This window comes from Erythranthe guttata, chromosome 7 (assembly GCF_056151865.1).
Source record: "Erythranthe guttata isolate IM_541 chromosome 7, IM_541, whole genome shotgun sequence".
NCBI lineage: Eukaryota > Viridiplantae > Streptophyta > Magnoliopsida > Lamiales > Phrymaceae > Erythranthe > Erythranthe guttata.
The window spans coordinates 8,271,966-8,294,422 of NC_142539.1; the positions used below are offsets into that span (position 1 = coordinate 8,271,966).

Genomic DNA, 22,457 nt, shown 5'->3' on the forward strand with positions numbered 1-22,457 from the left:
CTAGAGATTTTGATAGGGGTACTTTTGACAAATTATAAATACAAAAAATTGCTGGAAATTAGAGTTTATTAGATGGATTTTAACACATATAATCTCTTATAGGAGGACCTATAGCAAATTGCCCCTATATTTAATTTGGTAATTAAGACCATGCATACTAACTTAATAATTAATTATTGAATGGGGAATTAATTCAATCTCACTATCCGATATAGGTAGCCATACGAGCCTTAATATATATTCAGTCTTATTTTGTTGATGGCTAATATAAAATCGAAAAAACTAGTTCATCATCATATATGAATAAATTCTAGCACAATTCCTCACATGACCAATATTTATTTATATTTCTCTGTTAGATATAAAGAACAGATATTGTTTCTTTATTTTATGTTGAAAGTTCTTTATTTTATGTTGAAACTTTCAGTTGTTAATTAGAAGTAAGGGTGGAAATCGGATGGATCAAAATCGACACGTTACCAAAATTTCAATTTTTTCGGAAGAGAAAAACTATTTTCAACTCCGTTCAGAAAAACAAAACTCGAAAAATTCGGGTATCAGGATTTCAAAAATTGTAATGAAAAACATTGTTCTAAAATCAAATTTTTTTGGATTGGAGTTTGCAGAATTCGAAAATTCCAAATTTTTAGTGAGCTGTGACATAAAATAAATAATAATATTGACATTATAAGTGTAAGTTTTTGGAATTTAATTTGAAATTTTCGGAATAAAATCGGATCGAAAATCGAAAATTTAATATGCATTCAAATTCCGTTCCAAAAAAATCCAAATCTGAACTCTTGGATTTCGGAATGAAAAATGTTGTTCCAACGTCGAAAATTTCAAATTGAAATCATCGACATTCGGAATTTCCATTCCAGTTTCCAATTTTGAATTAGGTGACGAGCAGTTTCTTTTAACCTCAAACCGACTGTCATTAATCAGTTCATTTAGGCGGAGAAGCAAATTCTTTTTCTACTTGAAAGTAGGTACTGCCTTATTTCAAATGGTTGCCTCGTCAAAGTGCTACTTTAAATAATACTCAATGGAAGAAGAAAGAGAGCTAGAGACAAGTTAATTACCTCTGAAATAAATTAAGATGGAATTCTCTTCTTGTATTTCAAGATTTTAAGAATCGAAGGAGCTTTAACTTTCTTTATATTGAAATAATAATTGTTGCCTAAAACAATTGTACATAAATGCAAAACTAAACTTCTATTAGATAAATATAAATGTGCACGTATAAGTAGATTCAATTAAAACCCGATTAATTACAAGGATATTTAAATGTGTGTGTTCGTTTCGTCTACTTAATCTTCTTTTATTGTACTCATCAAACATATGTAGTGATGATGGTTGAGTTTTTGATGGGGTACATTAATTATCATGTCTTTGTTAATAAATCAACTTTAACTACAGGTTAAAACTCTTTCTAAAATGAATTGGTTGATCATTTATTTGGCACATACCTTGAAATGGTGTCAAGATTAATTAGTTCTAACTACAAAATCATCTAAGTAACTATAAAATCAAGCAAGATTCATATATATCTTTGTATATAACATTTTTTTATAAGGGATTAATATATTTTGAACTTTTGATAAATAGAAAGAAAGAAGAACAAAATCGTTCTTTTGCATAAACCGATAATTGTTCAAACTATCACGAGTTCCATGAGTTGCTCAAAAGACTCGAGCAACAAATCAGTCGGTCAACAACACAATAAAATTGTCCGGAAAAAAAATTAAAAAAAATAAAAGAAATAATTAATATTACTTTACAAAGCAAAAAAAAAAAAACATTAAAAACAATTAATGTTACTATGTCGACTTGATAAAAAAAACCTCAACGTTGTCCAAAAGCAACGGCGGTTAAAATTGAGGTCAATGATCAAAATTGGTTAATTGATGTTATATTAAAGTTTGATTGATGAAATTGGAGTAAATTATTAAAATTTAAGACGTGCTTGTCTTTCATGATCTTGTATGAAAACGATATGAGCATTGACGGAGTCATGATTTTAAATCCGTGGGGCCAAATGAATTAAAAAACTTGAGAGACGAGGCCGTTTAATGCTATTTTACACGAAAAAATTGTACTTATATATAGTATTAAAGGATTTGAGAAATGTTGGGGGGCCACGACCCCCAATTGGCTCTATGTTGGGTCATGGAGTTTGTTTGATATACAATGTGGATGAAAATCTGCCTATAAATTCTGTTGAATCTCACATGAAAAATTCAACAAAAAAGATGGTGAGTACTACACCTAAAATAATTCTCTTTGCTCTCCTTTTGATCACTTCATCAGGTAAAATTAACTTATGATTCTAAATGAATTCTACATTTATATTCCCCATACCATGTTTTCAATAAACTGGAATCTAATAAGCTAGCTCAACAAAATCTCGAGCGCTCGACTTTTCTAATTGTTTATTAATTAATTTTAAAATTTTATAATCTGCAGTTATACCTTGTTCCTAGAAAATGTATGGGGTGAAAGTCATGGAACTGCAACCAACATGAACTACGAGAGCTGCCCTTGTCGTGTGCGTTGATGCTAATTGTGGTAGCAAGAGTTTCACCATGAAGCGTCCTTTTAAAATGAGTAATTGTCTTAGTTTTTAATGACATATCTCTTCAAATTATATTCAATAAAATGAAATGTGGAGTGTTCACAATAATCATATATAGCCAATAATAATAATTTCATGTAATAACTGTAGTGATTGTAAGATGAAATCAAATAAATTCACCTTTATTTTTATTTACATGGGGTTTTGATGCATTTTTGCTACCTTTATATGTATAGGTATTTTTACTCATATGGTTAGCTCGTAAAAAATTTACCTTCCATCTTTACATGCATATATTTGAAATAAATATTGAAGACTAAATATATACATTTCAAGTCACTAAAGTATATTATTTGAGCCAAATATTGTAATTAAAGAATATATATATATATATATATATATATATATATATATATATATATATATATATATATATATATATATATATATATATATATATATATATAATATATATATATATATATATATATAGGACCGGCAATTGAGCCGGGCCTACCCGAACGAAGCCCGATAGCTAGGCCCGATTTTATTTGAGCCGAGCCCGATTAATTGTGAGCCGGGCCGAGTTTGAGCCGTTTCATTAAACCCGATTAAACTATGAGCCGAGTTTGAGCTTACCATGGCTCAGCCCGAATAAAGCCCGACTAAATATATATATCATGAATCAAGATTTTCGAAAAGAGATACAAAGACATTTATAATTGCTTTTAGTTTTTTTTTTTTTTTTTTTTTTTTTTTTTTTTTTTTTTTATATTTTGGACTCGGATGCATTTTTTCATATAATTATTTAAGGATTAAATATTTACAACAATAACCTTCATTCGTTAATGAACAGTAGACTATGGTTTTTTTTTTTAATCTTATTTTGATTTTTAATGAATATTCTAGATTTTTCTCTTAGACTGTGAGGTTTTTTTTTCTTTCCACGTCCGACTACAAAGTTGTAAAATATGTAATTTATTTAGGGAATTGCTTTTTGCGGTTTGAAAATTGCTATTTGCGGTTTCTAACAAAACCCCCCAAAAAAACACTTTATTTCACTACAACCCCTAAACTTTCCAAAAAAATCCAAAAACACCCCCCAAAACGCGTAAACGCCCAAGTTGGGCGCCCATTCATGCAGTGCACGCCCAAGTTGGGCGTGCAAGCTGCATTTGGGCGCCCGAGTTGGGCGTCCAGTGCAAAAAAAATTTTTTTTTTTTTTTTTTTTTTTTTTTAAATGTTCGAACGCCCAAGATGGGCGCCCAAGGCGTGTAGGAACGCCCGGAACGGGCGTTCGTACACGCCTTGGGCGCCCATCTTGGGCGTTCGAACATTTTTTTGCGAAAAAAAAAGCCCTACAAATCGATTTAGTAGGGCTTTTTAACATGAAATTGGTTCTGTAATCGACCTACCCAATGCATGTTACACATAAAAGAGTCGAAATTACATCAAAAAATCGAAGCCCAACCCTTCTTCAAGCTTGATTTCGAATTTTCGAATTTTTTTTTTTTTTTTGCTATTTGCAGTTTTGGGGGTTTTTTTGATATTTTTAAAAGTTTTGGGGGGTTTTGTTATAAACCGCGAATAGCAATTTTGTGACCGCAAATAGCATTTTCTTTTATTTATTGCCCGATATAAGCCCGATATAAACCCGAAACCCGAAAAAATACGTGAGCCGAGTTTGAGCCTATAGGCATGAGGCCCGATGGTATTTGAGCTTGAGCCTATACTAATGAGGCCCGATGGTATATGAGTTTGAGCCGACCCAGACTCGGCTCACACGGCCCGATTGCCAGCCCTATATATATATATATATATATATATATATATATATATATATATATATATATATATATATATATATATATATATATATATATATATATATATATATATATATGTGTGTGTGTGTGTGTGTGTGTGTGTGTGTGTGTGTGGTGTGTGTGTATTTCAAGAGGGGAAATACAAGATCTTTTTAAAAGATGTTGATCAGTTTGAGCAAGAAAATACAAGTTTAAATATTGAATTCGAGAGTAAATTGACTCAACCCTAACTGAAGACCAAAACTCAAAATCCAAAAGACTTTAAAGGGGCGATTCCATTAAAACAAAATTCTTGAACAAAATAATAAGACAAATCGAAATAGAGGTTGTAACTCCATACTTACTAAAATTAAAAAAATATAAATAAAAGCAAAAAAATTATAAAAAATTAATCAGCTACACTCACCTTAAATGTTGCATTTCAAAAAAAAAAAAATAGCAAAACATACATATTAAGTAGTGTTCTAAAAATTGGCCGAGGCGGCCGATTAATCGGTCTCCGAGGAGGAGGCGGTCCCAAACCTCTACGATTTTAGTGTAAAGGTTGGAAAAATTGATTTTTTGTCTGTGATGCGGTTTTAGGCGGTCCGAAGCGGTCTGAGGCGGTCAAATCTTTAAGCGGGTCAAACTCGGTGGCAAAAGTCGGTCAAAAATCGTGGTTTTTTTTTTTTTTTTTTTTTTTTTTTTTTAATAATTCAAAATAAAAGTTGGGATTTTAATATTAAAAAAAAATATGATTTTATGCTTTATTTTGTTTATGTTAACTGTTATTGTTAAAGAACTAATGATGTAAGCGAGGAATGTTCAAGAATAAGAGGGTGTTTGGCTAAGCTTATTTTAAACAGCTGATAAGCTCTTACGTCTGATAAGATGTTTTAAGAGCTGATAAGCTGTTACATCTTATTTTTAGGATTAATTTTTAGAGTGTTTGGATAATGGGCTTATTTCCTATTTTTTACTCATTAAAAGATCTTAAATAAAAAGGTGGGGTAGAGGTACTTATTTAAAAAAATCTTATTTACTCTCCAACAGTTTATTTAAAAAAAATTAAGATCTTTCTCTAAAAAATTACCAAACACTTTGGAAGAGCTTATAAGCTCTAAAACATCTTATAAGCTCCTTTTAACATCTTATAAGCTTAGCCAAACACCCTCTAAATGAAAATTCAAAAAAATTGCCTTTTCATTTATATTATATAAGGATATATATGTATTATGATCTTATTGTTATTATAATTTTATTATGTTATTATGATATATACATGGTGGAAATATAACTATGTTTAAATATCTTTTTATATATGTTTCGATTATTATAAGTAATATCTAGAAATACATTATATTAAATTTTAAAAACCGATTTATTTCCGATTTATCACCGATTAATCACCGCCGCACCGATTAATGGTAAGTCGGTGCCTGACCGCCTCCGACCCGATTACCGCTTCTTACAATATTTATATTGTAATATAAGCGTTTTTTATTGGAATTGGTGATGCACCACTATGTTTTATAACTGAATATATGATTCACTTGTTCTTTTTTTCTATGTACTTCTTTTTACAATATTGTCCCTTTAAAAAATATAAGAAAACGATATCACTAATGCATTAGTAAGCACCAAATGCTTTTGAGGAAGAAAATAAAGAGACCTTAAGAAAAATTAAAAAAGTTTTAATATTTGGAATGGGTGTTAAAAGTGTTTTATTTTGACACTATTCTTTCTTATCAATCAAAATTGAGAAAATATAACCAAAAGCATGCATTAGTGTTTTATGTTAACATTTCATTACAACAACATAAATTTATTTTATTGTGTTACACAGTAACATTATCGGTTAACAACACAATAACATTGTCTCAAAGAAAAAAAAAACAAACAAATAAAATAAATAATTAATATTACTTTAGAAAGAAAAAACATTAAAAAATTAATCTTACTATGTTGATCAGATTATTAAAAAAATAAAAAAATCAACTATGGTCAAAAGCAACGGCGGTCAAAATTAAGGTCAAATGATCAAAATTAGTTAATTGACGAAATTGAGATTATATGAATGTTTGATTGATGAAATTGGAGTAACTTATTAGAATTTGAGGAGTGTTTGTCTTTGATGATCTTTTATGAAAAAAAAGAAGGAGTTTACTATTCATAGTGCGGTTTTTTCAAGCTACAGTGCGAAATACTTCATTTGTCAAAAAACACTTTAACCTTTTACAAAATCCTCTCAACCTCCAAATATTTCAACTTTTGTAGATCGTGATTTGTTTTCGTAGAAATCAGTTAAAACCCAACGATTATCAAGATGGCCAACATCGATCCCGTAAATGAGGTAAGAAATTACGTTTTAGTGTGATTTTTTTCGATTTTCAGTCGTTTCGTGTAGAATATCACGAAATTATTCAAGTCGTTTCGTGGTGTTTTGCACGAAATTAACACCTTATTCGTTTTTTCCAGTCATTTCGTGTACAATACTACGAAATTATACCTCTTATTTCGTGTAAAGTCACACGAAACAGAAGTAAACTGTTTTGTTATTCCTTTCGTGCAGTACTACATGAAATGTATACATTAATTTCGTGTACTTTTACACGAAATACCTAGTATTATTTTTTTTTTGTGCAAGTATCTAACTTTTTTTTGTATTTACGCAGCCATGTGAAGACAATTTGTATTTTGATCCCTCGGTTTTGGATCAAAATGAATAAGAAGATTTCTCTCACTTCTTCCAAGTTGATATTGTGTTCGGTAGTAGGGAAGAATTAATCAACTGGGCCAAAGCAACTGCAGTTAGTCACTGTCACGGTTTGATTTGTTAGTCTAGAAGGGAGAATGCACAGTACTTGACATGTGACAAATACGGACATGGCCGACAAACGAATATCGATGTGGAAGATCCTAGAAACACTGGAACTAAAAAATGTGGTTGTCCGTTCAAATTGATTGGCAAAAAGTCAAGGTTTGATGAATTATGGCGGTTGACTGTCAGCGATGGCAGGCATACTCATCGTCCGGCTTTGTTTCCTCACGGACAAGGTACGACCAGTCGTATAACTCCACAACAGAAAGCAAGAATTAAAGAATTGCGAAATTCTCACGTGAAGCCAATGCTAATCATGGATAGATTGAGGAAAGATGATCCGACGATACAAACCTCTATGAAGCATGTTTACAATGAGTTGGCCAAGATTAAATCAGAGGAAATGGAGGGCATGACTGTTATTCAGTATATGATGCATAACTTTCAACAAGGCGAGTATCGATATTGGCATTGCGTCGATAGTGAAACGAGCAACACGATTACAGATATTATGTTTGCATGTCCCGAATCTATTAAGTTACTACGGCTGTTCCCGTATGTTATATTGATGGACTACACATACAAAACAAATAAGTAATTAAAATTACGATTGTTTAAATTATGATTATTGTGTTTTAATGTATTGTATTGTTTAAATATGTAAAAACAACATTGTTGTAGGTATGCTATGCCTCTTTTAGAAATAATTGGGATAACTCCAGCTGGGAGAAATTTTACAATTGCTGTTGCATTTATGTCACATGAAGATGCAGACACCTACGAGTGGACTTTGAATTGTTTGAAAGAGTTGCTAGATGGTGTCGAACCTGATGCGATCTTGACAGACAGGAGTTGGGTCTTTTGAAAGCACTGCCAAATGTCTTCCCATTTTCGTATTATATGTTGTGTATATTCCATATAAACAGATATGTTGAGGCAAATGCGACGAAATATATGAGAGGCAACAAAGACCAAGGTCTAATATTCCGACGTGTGCTGTGGGCTAAGCTGGTGAAATCAGAAACCGAAGAAGAGTATCATTACAATTACAATGAAATTGTTGGACGGTATGCAGGGTATCCTAGACTGATACAGTATTTGAATGATACGTGGTTGATATACAAGGAGAAGTTTGTTCGAGCCTATACTCGCAATGTGTATCATTTTGGCAACACGAGCACCAACAGGTATTACATGTTTTAGTTATTTAAATGATAAAATATATTATATAAAAATAATATTTATTTTGTAATTAGACTGTCGTTGTATGCTTTGATTGTTGTTGTAATTGGATAGGGTGGAGAGTGCTCATTCTTCAGCGAAGGGTTGGTTAAATGCTTCGACCGGAGGTCTGGATAACGTGCAAGGCAAACTTCGGGACCAAATTTATATCCAAATTAGTCAGCTGAAATGCGATTTTTCATTATCATCCAAGATAACGAAACATACTGCAGCATGGCCGTGTTTTCAGGGTTTGATTTGTTATGTTACGCATCTGGCATTAGAGAAATTGGATCAAGAGATGGAGTCCCCGACGATGCAAGATCCGAGTATTTGCACACAATATCTTTGGAATACTCATGGGCTCCCATGCGCGTGCAAAATTGTGCAGAAAATGGAAGATAATGACACGTTCGTCATTTCAGACTTGCATCCATTCTGGAGTACCATGGCAGTTGAGCCTTCGGAGCTACCCGAGTATCAAGTTAACCGCGAGGAGATTGTGGATAGACAGATTGATGACCTGAATTGCAGTTTGAAGAAGATTAATTACACGAGTAAGATAAATGCCGTGGCCTCATTGCGTGGCATCGTTTATCCGTCTACGTCGCATCTGTCCGAGCCATCATTTGTTAAGACCAAAGGACGACCAAAGAATAACTCGACAAAGAGAGACCCTTCCGGATGGCAGTATCATATTGATGAGGAGACAATTAAGTCGTTTTGTGGTTCCAAGGGTCGCCAAACCTCATCTGGTGCAAAGATTCCTAAAGCAAAGGTTGAGAGAAGCACTGATGGAACACCTCAATCGAAGATGAAAGGTCGTGGTTCTCGTATTCCCACACAAGAATCTGCTGCCCCTACAATACCTGCACATGAAGGAATCGACTTTTATTCTTTCGTGCCCAAATTTATGGTCCGTCTTATTCAAGATTATGTTAACGTGATGGCGGATGGCAACTATGGGTACCGGTGTGTTGCTCAAGCCGTGTACGGGGATCAAGAAAGATGGCCGCAAGTGAGAGGGGAGTTGCTTATTGAGTTATACGAGCATGCTAATGTGTACACGGCGATGTTTGGCAGTACCGGATACGTTGAGGTCACGCAAGTGTGACTGGACCTCAGGGCCTTGTCCACAAGCTTATTGGATGGACATGAATGAAATGGGATTGACCATTGCTACCAGATACAGTGCATTAGTGGTACTTTTGACTCAAGTAGGGAGTATGACTTACATTCCTATGTTTGGCAGTGGTCACTTATCATGTATCATTGTTGTGACATTGCACAACAATCATTTCATGTTTGTCAATTTGGCCGCGAATAGTCCTCTACCACCAATCCATCTGGCATGGGTACACCATAGAGCTAAAAACTTGAGGCACTTACTCAAAATGTACAAACCCCGACTACTCTTGTACGAACAATTAAAGTCTGGTCGGTAGTTCAATTTGTAGTTGTATTTGAATTCTAGTTCAATTTGTATTTGTATTTGAATTTTAGATCAATTTGTAGTTGTATCTGAAATCTAGTTGAATTTGTATTTGTATTTGAAATTTAGATCAATTTGTAGTTGTATTTGAATTCTAGTTCAATTTGTATTTGTATTTGAATTTTTAGGTCAATTTGAGTGTCTGAAATAAATTGGTTAATTAAAAAATAAATCAATTAGTGATCTCGTACTGAATTTCACGAAACATTACATTATATTTCGTGGAAAAATCTACGAAATATGATGTACAATTTCGTGGAAAACTCCACGAAATATGATGTACAATTTCGTGCATTATTACACGAAATACACGAAATTTTTTCAATCTAACAGTTTCGTCCTTCGTGTTCTATAACAATAAACACTTATATTTCGTGTAACAATACACGAAATTATGGAGTGGATTTCGTGTAATAATACACGAAATAGCGGGCGAATTTGTTTTTTTTAGGGAAAGTTACAAATGAAATAAATCGCACTACAAGGCGGTAAAAATTGCACTATGAATAGCATTTCAGAAAAGAAAATCATGTTTGTGCTTTAAGATAAATTAGGCTTTTTATCATACTAATTTGTTTATAAATTATTTCTTATGGGCCTATTGATAATTGTCCATAATAAAAACTCAAGGACAATTTGTTACTATTGAGTATTTAGAAATAACCATTGAAACAGAAAAGATAACTAACATATATAAGTAGTATGTATGCATGCATAAAGCATGAGGGCATGATTTAATTCTAAGTACACAAACAATATTGTAAAATATATAGCTCATGGGTTTTGTGTGGATGCAAATTTGCCTATAAATTTGGTTGATCTCATATTGAAGATTCAACGTAAAATGGCGAATACTGCACTTAAAATAGTTCTCTTTGCTCTCCTTTTAATCACCTCATCAGGTAAAAACTTAAAAGTCTCTCATTCTAAATTAACTCATAAGCTGCTCAACTAAAACTCGAGCTCGACTTTTTCTTATTGTTAATTAATTTCAATTTTATTATGTGCAGTTATACCTTGTTTCTCAAAAATGTTTGAAGTAGAAGCCATCGAATTGCAACCAACAGGAATTATTACAAGGGCTGCCCCTGCCCCATGCCATCCGTCTTGTAAGACGCATCAAGACTGCATTGATGCTAATTGTGGTAAAAGATGTTTCATCATGTCACGCCCTATTAAAATCAGTAATTGTCTTAGTTAATTAATGCCATCTTTCTTCAAATTATTTTCAATAAATGAAAATGAACTATAGAGCGTTCGCAATAATTATAGACGATAATAATAATTTGATGTAATGGCTATTGTGCTTGTAAGATGAAGCCAAATAAATTTATCTTTGTTTTCATTTACTTGGTATTTTTGATCCAGTTTTGCTGCCTATATATATACATTTGAAGACACGAAAGTATATATATTTGAGCCAAATATTGTTAAAGACTATATATATTTATTTCTAGACGGGAAAACAAGATCTTGTAAGAGATGTTGAGTTTGAGTAAGAAAATACAAGTCCAAATATTTAATTCGAGATTAAATTGACCAAACCCTCAAATTACCGTTATTGATGAACAAAATCAAAATCCAGAAGAGTTGAAAAGGCGATTCCACAAAAAAACAGAATAATTCGACAGATCGCAATGGAAGATTGTAACCCTAACTATTTTATTTAATCAGTAAAGTTCAATTTATAAATAATTTCTTGCTTGTTTATGATTTCACGATAATTACAACTTGTGAATGACACCATGTAACTACCGAACTTAGAATTTACGGTCCGAACAACCAACGGGGTTGATATATAATATCATGTACTCCTCCACGTCAAGAATCCAAAAACATTACCTCAAAGTATATAGGAAATTTGATGCTTTGCCCAACCCTATTAAACACTAGTCTTTAAGGTACAACACTAACTTTGAAAACCTATCGGAGGTACAATAATTGCTTCGTACACACTCTCTGCCACCCCAACATTTGTCAATGTTCGAGAGATAAAAAAAAACTTGTCCAGATCGTGTCTGGTTTTTATTTTTATTTTTTTTAATGTTAGAATTGTTAATGAGATCAATTAATGTCAATTAAAAGCCTATATGAATATGAATCGGTTAATTCTTTTTCAATATTCATCATCATTTATTATTATTATTATTATTAATATAGTAGTAAAATAGCTTGATTGCCCTTCAAATTCTATATCGGAAGACTATTTTATAGGGCAATTTTATCCATATAAAAAAGGAAAGAAACTTCCAATCTATTCATACTTTTATATGTAATTAGAAAGGTGTGCGTGCGTTGCACACGTCGTATTAATTTTTCTATCTATTTTAATCTATATATGATAGTTATATTGTTATTAGAGTAATATTTTATGACATTTATAATTTATTTGAATATAGTCTAATCCAAAATTATTTATGAATTAATAGGAAGATCGATAAATAATTTCATTCGGTATTGCCTATGCATATTCACGACCCTGTTATTTTTTATCTTTTCGTTTCAATTATTAATTTTTTTACTCATCATCATCATTATCAAAAATTTTAATGACGTTTTATTTTTTATCTTTTCGTTTCAATTATTAATTTTTTTACTCATCATCATCATTATCAAAAATTTTAATGACGTTTTATTGAAACTGAGTATTTTTCATCCCTTTCTTCCTTATACCCGAGTGAATTGTGCAAATTGACATTAATTGAGGTTTTGAACTCGACTATTTCAAAATTGGCAATGTTCACCCATAAATTGTGTATCTCATGGAAAAATGCACCCTACATAATTTTTTGTGAGAATTTATCCAAAATATCAATAGCACGATATTTTAACTTTGAAAAGAAAATTTCTTGTTTATATTTTATTTCATACATCATTTTTTTTTGTATGAAGAATTTAAAAACATAATTGATGATTTATTTTATGTGTTTCATAGTGCAGTAAAAACTATATAATTTCAAAAACTTCTTATATTGATTCAGTTTTAATGTACGAAATAATTCAAAGAATCCCAATTTCCCATAAAATTACATAATATATTATAAAAATAAATCAAAACATGTGGAAAAGAGAATAAGGCTTCAAACAAAGTTATTTTTCAGAGGTCAAAAATGACCTCCACTAATGTTTACTTCAAAATCTTTATAACCTAAATATCCATTCCAATTTAAAAGGTTTGAAATCTGTATGTAGAGTTCTCAAAAAATATTTCACCCTTTTTAGATAATTCTTTTCGAATTGTTTCAAAAAAAAATTAAATGATGCAGTTAATATATTTTAAATAATATAGAACCTAACATTTAGAATGTAATTATATTTTTAATCAACAAGTGAAAAAAAGTAGAATAAAGTAAGTAGATGCTGTAAAATATAAATAAAACATAACAATGAAATTTTAGGTTTTTTAAATATTATATTTTCTTTGAATTATTTTTGAAAATTAAAAAGATGAAAAATATTAAATTTTAATTTTGATTTTGATAAAAAAATAATTAAAACAAAATAAAATAGTTAGTTAATATTTTTTTTACATATCTTGCAGGTATAATAATAAAATAAAAGTACGAAATAAAAACTACAATATACAATCAACGTTAAAATTCCTTCCATAGTTAAACTATCGAGATATACTGAATTTTTACTTTGAATCTCACAAGAATTTAATGTAGGCTACATTTTGCCATGAGAAATATCAGTTGAGTGTGAACTTTGCAATTTTTGAAATATCATGATGCAAATCGCCAATTAGAGTCAATTTTGAGTACAAAACGCAATTATTTATTTATAATTCCCCACTCTCAATTTTATTATTTTTTCATTTAAACAGTTATTGATTTTTTTATTTCTTTGTCCCTGATCAATTTTGTTAGACCTTTGACGTATCAGTCTAACCATGCATCATTAGTTTAAAATACGAATAATGAAAATATATTTTCCCCAAGTCCATTATTATTTGTCCATTTATTTAATTTTGACTACATTAGTGTTTGATCTTTTGTTTTTCACTTGTATCGCACAAAATACGTTTGTTTATGGGCTACGGCAAGTGGATTTCCTAAGATCTTACTGTAATTTAATCTTCGCCTGTTAGAGTCAAGTTTGGGTGTGAAACACAATTGTTCATTCACAATTCCTCACTCTCAATTTTATTGTCTCTCTCTTTTTAATTTTTCGAAACAGTTATTGATGTTGGTTTTTTTATTTCTTTGTCACTGGCTAATTTCATTAGTTGTTAATTAATTTATCTTGAAGAATAAATAGAATTTGTTGGATACTTGTAGACATTGTTTTATCACTTTGATATATCAGTCTAACCAGTCTAACCATGCATCATCAGTCTAAAAGACGAACAATGAAAAGATGTTTTCCCCAAGTGCAATATTATTTTTCCATTTATTTGGTTTTGTGCATTAATGTTTGATCTTTATTTTATGTCACTGGAATATATCTATATTCCACAATTTCAGTTTAATAAATTGAAATAATATATTCATAATTAAAATTTAATAAATCTAAATTTAATTACATAATATTTATTTAAATTTATTATAATTATTAATGACCATTAATAAATATTAACAATATTATTAAGTATTCTTAAATTTTTGCCATATCATAATAAAAATAAATTGAATAATAAATACATAATATTGTTTTATTTTCATATATTTATAATATGCTTTTTCTCCTTATTCTCTTAAGTTGTCATACATATATTACAATTATCGAGAAAGTAAATTATTTTTATCTAAAGGATAAAAATACTAACATATGACATTATTATTATATATAATAGTTTTAATTATTTAGGCCCAAAGTATGAGAAATAAAAAAAATAAAATTAACATTGAAACTTGATTATATTTTGAATTAATATTTTAAAACTAAAGGAAAATAAAATTATATTCTATCTTGTAATGAAATATTTGTATTTATTTTTTGGCTAGAAAGCCAAAAATGAATTAGCTTTGAATCTTGATTATATTTTCATTTAATTTATTAAAAAAAATGGTAAATGAAATTACATTCTATCTCTAAAAAGATATTTGTTTTTTTTTATATAGTCTCGAAAGTGGAAAAATAACAATTGTAATTAGTTAAGGTTCCAGTTTAATTGTGAAATCCATACATATTATTAAGTTCTACATAATTTATATTGTGCTCATTATTTTTTAGCAAATAAACTTTTCTTATTAATAAAATGACTAAATTAAATGAATTTCTTTAATATTTTTTTCTTTCTAAAGAATGATAAATGTGATTTGATGTATTTATTATTTAAATTATTAATTACTCAATTGACCATAGTCACTCATATTACAATTGAGTAATATAGGAATATAATAGGCATTATATAAAAGGGAAGAAACTACTACCCTATTCATCTTTTTATATAGAGTATAGGTAATAATAATATAAATATAATATAATATAATATAATAAAATATAACAAAAAAAATATAGATAGATAGACACAGTGGCGAATCCAGGATTTTAATTAAGGGTGTTCGAAATTTAATAACAAAGAAATATATAAATAATAAACATGGAAAAAAAGTTTAAAATACTACCGTTTTAATATACAAATAAAAAGTTCTAAAATATTTTTCGACGTGGTCCCATTTCTTGGAAAAAAGTCATCACTTCGTCGACACTAACATTATCTAATATATCCTTTTCAATGTACGACACCAAAATATCATTCAACAATTGATCCCCCATACGATTGCGTAGTTCTGACTTGACAATCTTCATTGCACAAAATACCCTTTCCACTGATGCGGTTGCAACCGGCAAAATTAACGACAACTTCAATAGCAAATACACCGATGGATAAGTAATATTTTTTCTCTTTGCAACCAACTTCTCAGCAAGCCTACTAGCCCCCACCATACTTGAAAAGTCTTGATCACTTCTAACATCTCTAATAAAATTTTCTAGTTGATTTTCAAGCACGATAAGACCACAATCATCAAACTCGTTTGGATAAAATCCAGCTAATTTCACCAAAGCATTTTTATCAAAAGCAGAGAACGAATTACTTGGATCAAAACACGATATCAAACGAAGTAACTCCGTATTGGTATTATCAAAACGATCGTTCAACTCTGAAAGTTGAAGATCTATGACTGTGTAAAGCACCTCAATCTGATAATGATTCAAGTTTGAAATTTGTGTACATCTCCGGGATATTCTGCCATCTCTTGAGTAAAGTAGAAATTTATCATCCATGTTTGGGACAAGAATGTCATGCTCAACACAAAAGTCTGAAGTTTCTTGCAACAATTTGCCCCAACCATCTTCTCTCAATTCTTGTAGTCGATCTTTAGCAAAAGTAACAAGCTTCATGGTATTAGCAAGGTCTTGGTCTTTTTTCTGCAATGCTTGTGATAAATCATTTGTGATTCCCAAGACTGATCTCATTAAGTGCAAAACAAAGGCAAACTCAAAACACTCAATATTTCTTAAAAGAATTGTGGCTTGTCCACAATGAGCAACATCATCACCATTATTTGCTAAATACTCTAGTACGTCAACCACCGACGAGAACAACGTAATCATACTCAAGATTGTGAAATAATATGAATTCCAACGTGTATCTCCAGGCCTTTTTAAAGTGGCTTCTTGATTCAAACCACTACCCGTTACAAAATTATCAAAAGAAATCTTTTCGCACAGTTTTTCAAATTGTTTCTCCCGAAGCAACTCTTGACGTTTACAAGAACCTCCAATAATATTTGCTAACATTGCAAGAGAACCAAAAAACTCACATAATTGCTTATTCTTCTTAGTAATATGCACAAGAGCCAACTGAAGTTGATGAGCAAAACAATGGACATAAAAAGCAGACTTGTTTTCTTTCAATATTAAACTGTTCAAACCATTAAACTCTCCTTGCATGTTACTAGCTCCATCATAACCTTGGTCACGCACACGTGACAAGCTCAAGCCAAATATCGTAAGAAGAGACTCAACAGAAACTTTCAGACATCGCGCAGTAGTGCTTGGAACATGAAAAACGCCAATAAAACGTTCAATAATTTTCCCTTCACCGTTCACATAACATAAAGCAACGGCCATTTGTTCTTTAATGGAAACATCACGTGCCTCATCAACTAGTAAGGCAAAGAAATCATCACCAATGTCACAAATAATAGCCTTCAAGACAAAATGGGCAAATGAACTGATAATTTGGTTTTGAATATTTGGTGCTTTCATTATGCAATTTCCCGAAGAGTTATCCAAAACAACTCGATTAATTTCATCGTTGTCTTCCGCCATAACCTTGATAAGCTCAACAAAATTACCTTTATTTAGCGACTCATTTGATTCATCATGCCCCCGCAATGCAAGTCCTTGCCGTAAGAGATATCTTATGGCTTTAGTCGTTGTACGCAACCGAATGTAATACTCACGTTTAGATTCTTTAGTTTTGTTCGCAAGAGGAACATCTATGTGACATTTATTATTCATTAAATCTTGACAAAGCCATGTAGCAGTGATGATGAACGCTATCATGATTTCCCTCGTGTGTTCTCAAACTCTTTTTCTTTTGCCAATTCTTATAACCTTCACCAACAAATTTATCACCACCCCCTTTTGCACTATCGCCAACCTTAAAAAGATAGCAACATAAGCAAAATACCTCATCTTTAATTTCACTATATTCCAACCAACTACCAAATTCATTGTACCAATCCGCACTAAATCTACGTTCTTGTCCATATAAAGTAGATTGAGGAAATGTATGGAGTCGAGGTTGACAAGGACCTTTTTGTAAGTAAGCTCTCCGGATAGTTTCAAGCTCTTTTGAAGTCTTAGCAAGAACACTAATAGGCAATCTTAATCCCGGGTCGGCCTCAATAGTGTTCACATTAACTTCTATTTGCAATTGAGAGTGAATACCTTGAACTTGTTCTTCTTGGACGATATCATTAGTTGGCCTTCCAATATTCACATTATCATTTGATGTTGATGGTTCTTCTAGCCGAGGGCGTTTTGTCTGTCACAAATCGATCTAGTTTCTGAAAATAAATATAATTAGATAAAAATAGAAGTTTTTATAATAATTAAAAATTCCACTTGAAATTAAAAATTTATATCCTCCTGTCTCTTTCTTAACTGACTCAAATACTTTCAGAAAGAAAAAAAAACCCCAACAAAAATCACTCCAAACAAAATAATCCCGTCCCAAGGATTGGTTGGTCTTGACTCTTGCACAATACACCCCCCCCCCCCCCCCCCCCAATCTCTCACAGAAGTAGAACTGTAGAAGCCTTAATTTTAATTTTTTTTATTTTCTTTTCTTTCAACCCAATTAAAAAATCTCCTTTTACTAAATTAATGAAATTGTTGCTAACCTGTTGCGTCATAGGGGTGGATTGGTGGCGGAAACCATGTGTTGTTTGGTCGGAGTTGACGAAGGGAGAAGGAAAACACGATCGTTTTTTTTTTTCCAACTTTTTGGTGAAGCGTTTGTGTTCTCTGTTTTTATATTTTGTTACTGGAGTCAAAAGTGTAAAACTGAGGAAAAAAACCTTATGGATTATGGCCTCTGTTTGTGGGTAAGGTTATATTATTTTTTACTAAATTTTAATTTAACACCCCATTAGTTATAAATATAAAAAAAAAACCCAAAAATTATAATATAATATATATATATTTTTTTTTAAATCTAAGGGTGTGCAACTGCACATCCTAGGACCATGCTACATACGCCACTGGATAGACATGGATATAGATATAGATAAGAGTACGACATTACGATACTTTAATAAAAACCAAATGCCTTTGAAGAAGAAAAGAAAGTAGCTTGGGGTGGTAAGTTGGTACAAGGTTCTAGGATCGAATTCTGGCAGCCGCGGTGTGGGAATTTTAACTCCAATGCGGGTTAGATTCTTGTGGTCACCATGATTTACATTCCTCTATCAAATACTTGTCGGGACGAGAAATGGGGGCCCTGGGTGAGAGATTTTGCCTTTTGGTACAAGAAAAGAATGTAAAATTAAGAAAAATCATAAAAGTATTAATATTTGGAATGAGTGTTCAAAGTGTTTTATTTTGACTGTATTCTTATCAATCAAATTTCAGAAAATTAACCAAAATCACACACTAGTGTTTTATGTTGATCGTTACAACCTTAAAATTTTACTTTGTTGTCTTACACAATAACATTGGTGGTCAACAACACAATAAAATTGTCCGAAAAAAAAACCAAAAAAAAAAAGAAAGAAAATAATTAATATTACTTTACAAAGCAAAAAAATGTTCAAAAAAATTAATGTGTTCACCGGATAAAAAAAATCCTCACCGTCGTTCAAAAGCAACGACGATGAAAATTGAGGTCAATGATCAAAATTGATTAATCGATGAAATTGAGGTTATATTAGAGTTTGATAGATAATATTAGAGTAAATTATTATAATTTGAGGAGCGTTTGTCTACGACGATCTTTTATGAAAAAGAGAATCATGTCCTTACTTTTCTATAAATTAGTTTTTTGTCATGCTTATTTGTTTATAAGTTATTTTTCATGGGCCTATTGATAATTGTTCATAATGAAAAATGAATGACAATTTGTATTACTATTACGTATTTATATTTAACCACTCAGACAAAAAAATAACTCTTGTACATAAATATTCAAAATTAATTACAACTTTTGATTATTAATACTCATCTTGTAACTAGAGTTTAACATAAGTAGTTGTATGCATGGATAAAACATGAAGACAATAAAATGTGGGCATGAAACCTATGAAGTAACTTTAAAGCCTACGGATGGTATATAGTAAACTCAAGATACATATTATTTGTTTGTTTCTAATTTAGTTAGTAAAACGTAGACAATAATTTTGAAATCAAACTCTAGATGCATTTTATGTGTTTCTTTTAATCTCAATTATTAAAAAATAGACATTAATTCCGAATTATCGGCCAACGAAGATTAGTCTAATAAGCATATAAAACTAATAAGATGGGAGCACTGGAGGAGTGAGGATTATAAATCCGTGAGGGCCGAATGAATTATTTTTTTTAGAGGAAGTTGTTAATGCTATTTTACACGGAAAAAAAAATATATTTCTATGTAAAATTAAAGGATCTGAGAAACCATAGGAGGCCCTATGCTAGTTCCGCCAGTGGAGATGAGACACAACGTAAGATACAGATATTAAAAAATTAAATTAATAGACAATAAAATAGGAAAATTAGCTCATGGAGTTTGTGTGATATACAATGTGGATGAAAATATGCCCATAAATTTGCTCTATCTCACATTGAAAATTCAACAAAAAAGATGGCGAAGGCGAGTACTGCACCTAAAATAGTTATCTTTGCTCTCATTTTCACCTCATCAGGTAAAATTAACCTATCACTCTATATAAATTCTACATTTATATTCTCCAGGCATATTTCTAATAAGCTAGCTCAACAAAATCTCGAGCGCTCGACTTTTTTAATTATTAATTAATTTTAGAATTATTATAATCTGCAGTTACGTTATACCTTATTCCTCAAAAATATTTGGAGTGGAAGCCATGGAATTGCACCAACATGAACTACTAGGGCTCTTCTTGCCATGTGGCATTCGTCTTGTAAGACAAAGCAAGACTGTGTCGATGCTAATTATGGTAGCAAATGTTTCACCATGAAGTGCCCTTTAAAATGAGTAATTGTCTTTGGTTTTAATGCCATCTTCAAAACATATTCAATAAAAATAAAATGTGGAGTGCTCCCGATAATCATAGCCAATAATAATAATTTCATGTAATGTTGTAGTGATTGTAAGATGAAATCAAATGAATTCACCTTTATTTTCATTTACACGGGGTTTTGATGCATTTTTACTACCTATATATTTAGTTTTACACAATTATGGCTGGAACCTAGAATTTTATTTTATCTCTTACTACTAGGCTCAAACTTCTAGTTTATCCTAACAAAACAAATTGAGACAAAAAGGTGGGAAAGTATTGGTAAAACAAGTTGTAGAAAAAAACTGATATGATTTGGCGATTTTACCACTACTAAAAAACACGTGGGAATGGCAACACCCCATAATTCAGGATAAATTTTGACAAAAATGTCCAATTAAATGATCGCGCAAATTTCCTTTTTAATCTAGCGGTAACATGCAATACACGTCAAAGTTCGGGGGCAAAAATACCAGGGTTGGCCCAAGGCATAGGCGCGAGAGGCCGCGCCGCCTTGGGTCTCCGAAATTAAATGTATTTTTGTGAAAATTTATGAGTGATGAATTTAGATATATTTTTTCAAGGGTTAGTTTCACTTGGACCCTTACGTAGATAGTGAAATTACAAATTAATTCCCTCTTAGTCAAAACCCATACTTCCCCTGTTAGATAACTCCGCTAACTCTGTTCGCCCCTCTATTTTATTTTTCGATGGAAATTTATGACATCATATAAAAAATATAAGTAAAACTCTACATTTTACCCTTTTGTTCAAAGTTGACTATTTTGACTTTTCCTCTAGACTAAATTACCCTTTCAAAATTTTTTTAATGTTTTTATTTAGTTAAGAGTAAATTGCACTTCGCCACTATAAAAGATTTTTTTTTTTTCACTTTCCCCCTAAAAATATAACAATGAGATTGTCCCCCTCCGAAATATACAACTGGGTGCACTTTGCCCCAAATGTGTATTTTCGGTCTAAGTTTTGCCGAATTAAAAGTGGATATGTCATTTTACTTTTCTGCTTGAAAATATTTTTTTCAGAGTTACTTAGGATTCCCAAATTAACAAAATCTTTTCTCAAATTTGGTGAAATTTACTTCACAATTAGACCGAATTCTCTTCCAAATTCGACAAAATTTGTTATTTATTCTTCTTAATCATCGTAAGATGGGGTGGAAAAAGGTTGAATGACTTTTAAAGCATTAAAAGATGAAATTACCCTTCCAATTTACTCAAATTCGATAAGAAATAGACTGAAAATACACATTTGGGGCAAAGTGTACCGAGTTGTATATTTCAAAGGGGACAATCTCGTTTTCGTATTATGAGTTGGGAAAGTGCAAAAAAAATTCTTTTGAGAGCGTGAAGTGCAATTTGCCCTTTAGCTACTTTATTTTTTTATTTTTTAATTAAGGGCCTCATTTTCCAACTTCGCCTTGATCCTCTCTTACCCTAGGATCGACCCTGGCTGTTACTTTCTTAATAAGTTTATTATCTAAGATTATTACACAATTTTCGACATCTTATTGTAGAAACATACTTAAGGATAAAATAAAAGAAGGAAGAAACATTGTATATTGAAATAATTCTTCCAAAGTGAGAACATCTCTCTAACAAATATATATCCCCAATAATGTGAAAGAACACTAAAGAAATAATAAAAACTGAAGAAGCCTCAACCAGCTTTCGTGTTATTGCATCGCCATTCGGGGAAAAACCAAAGCCTCGACATACATACATACTTGCCAACTCATAACCTTTGGATACAAGAATCTTGGATTTCTTTTCTGCCACATTATATATTAATAGTTGACAGTTTGGAGGACAAATGAAAATCAGACGATCCC

General features: G+C 31.1%; 2 protein-coding genes and 2 long non-coding RNA genes across 4 annotated transcripts; 3 read left to right on the forward strand and 1 right to left on the reverse strand.

The window, feature by feature from the left end:
- Window positions 1-2,202: 2,202 nt before the first annotated feature.
- On the forward strand, window positions 2,203-2,778 carry LOC148769141 (uncharacterized). Its single transcript, XR_016032022.1, has 2 exons — window positions 2,203-2,310; window positions 2,467-2,778. It is a non-coding gene; the product is annotated as an uncharacterized LOC148769141 (long non-coding RNA).
- Window positions 2,779-6,706: 3,928 nt separating this feature from the next.
- LOC105972665 (uncharacterized) lies at window positions 6,707-9,637 on the forward strand. The gene is made up of 5 exons (XM_088820259.1): window positions 6,707-6,733; window positions 7,221-7,756; window positions 7,883-8,008; window positions 8,128-8,388; window positions 8,498-9,637. The coding sequence occupies exons 1-5, from the start codon at window positions 6,707-6,709 to the stop codon at window positions 9,534-9,536; spliced, it is 1,989 nt and encodes a 662-aa protein (XP_088676385.1). The 3' UTR covers window positions 9,537-9,637.
- Window positions 9,638-10,652: 1,015 nt separating this feature from the next.
- On the forward strand, window positions 10,653-11,263 carry LOC105964618 (uncharacterized). Its single transcript, XR_001173385.2, has 2 exons — window positions 10,653-10,816; window positions 10,925-11,263. It is a non-coding gene; the product is annotated as an uncharacterized LOC105964618 (long non-coding RNA).
- Window positions 11,264-15,397: 4,134 nt separating this feature from the next.
- Window positions 15,398-18,131, reverse strand: LOC105966422 (uncharacterized). The gene has a single exon (XM_012990976.2). The coding sequence runs from the start codon at window positions 17,430-17,432 to the stop codon at window positions 15,510-15,512; it is 1,923 nt and encodes a 640-aa protein (XP_012846430.2). The 5' UTR covers window positions 17,433-18,131; the 3' UTR covers window positions 15,398-15,509.
- Window positions 18,132-22,457: the final 4,326 nt, after the last annotated feature.

What these genes read in the sequence shown, in the direction of transcription:
- LOC105972665 (XM_088820259.1), top strand. Translation starts at nt 6,707, where the DNA reads ATGGCCAACATCGATCCCGTAAATGAG. An exon ending in ACATCGATCCCGTAAATGAG is followed by an intron (nt 6,734 to 7,220) that starts GTAAGAAATTAC and finishes TTGATTTGTTAG; the next exon opens with TCTAGAAGGGAGAATGCACA. An exon ending in ACTTTGAATTGTTTGAAAGA is followed by an intron (nt 8,009 to 8,127) that starts GTTGCTAGATGG and finishes CCATATAAACAG; the next exon opens with ATATGTTGAGGCAAATGCGA.
- LOC105966422 (XM_012990976.2), bottom strand. Translation starts at nt 17,432, where the DNA reads ATGATAGCGTTCATCATCACTGCTACATGGCTTTGTCAAGATTTAATG.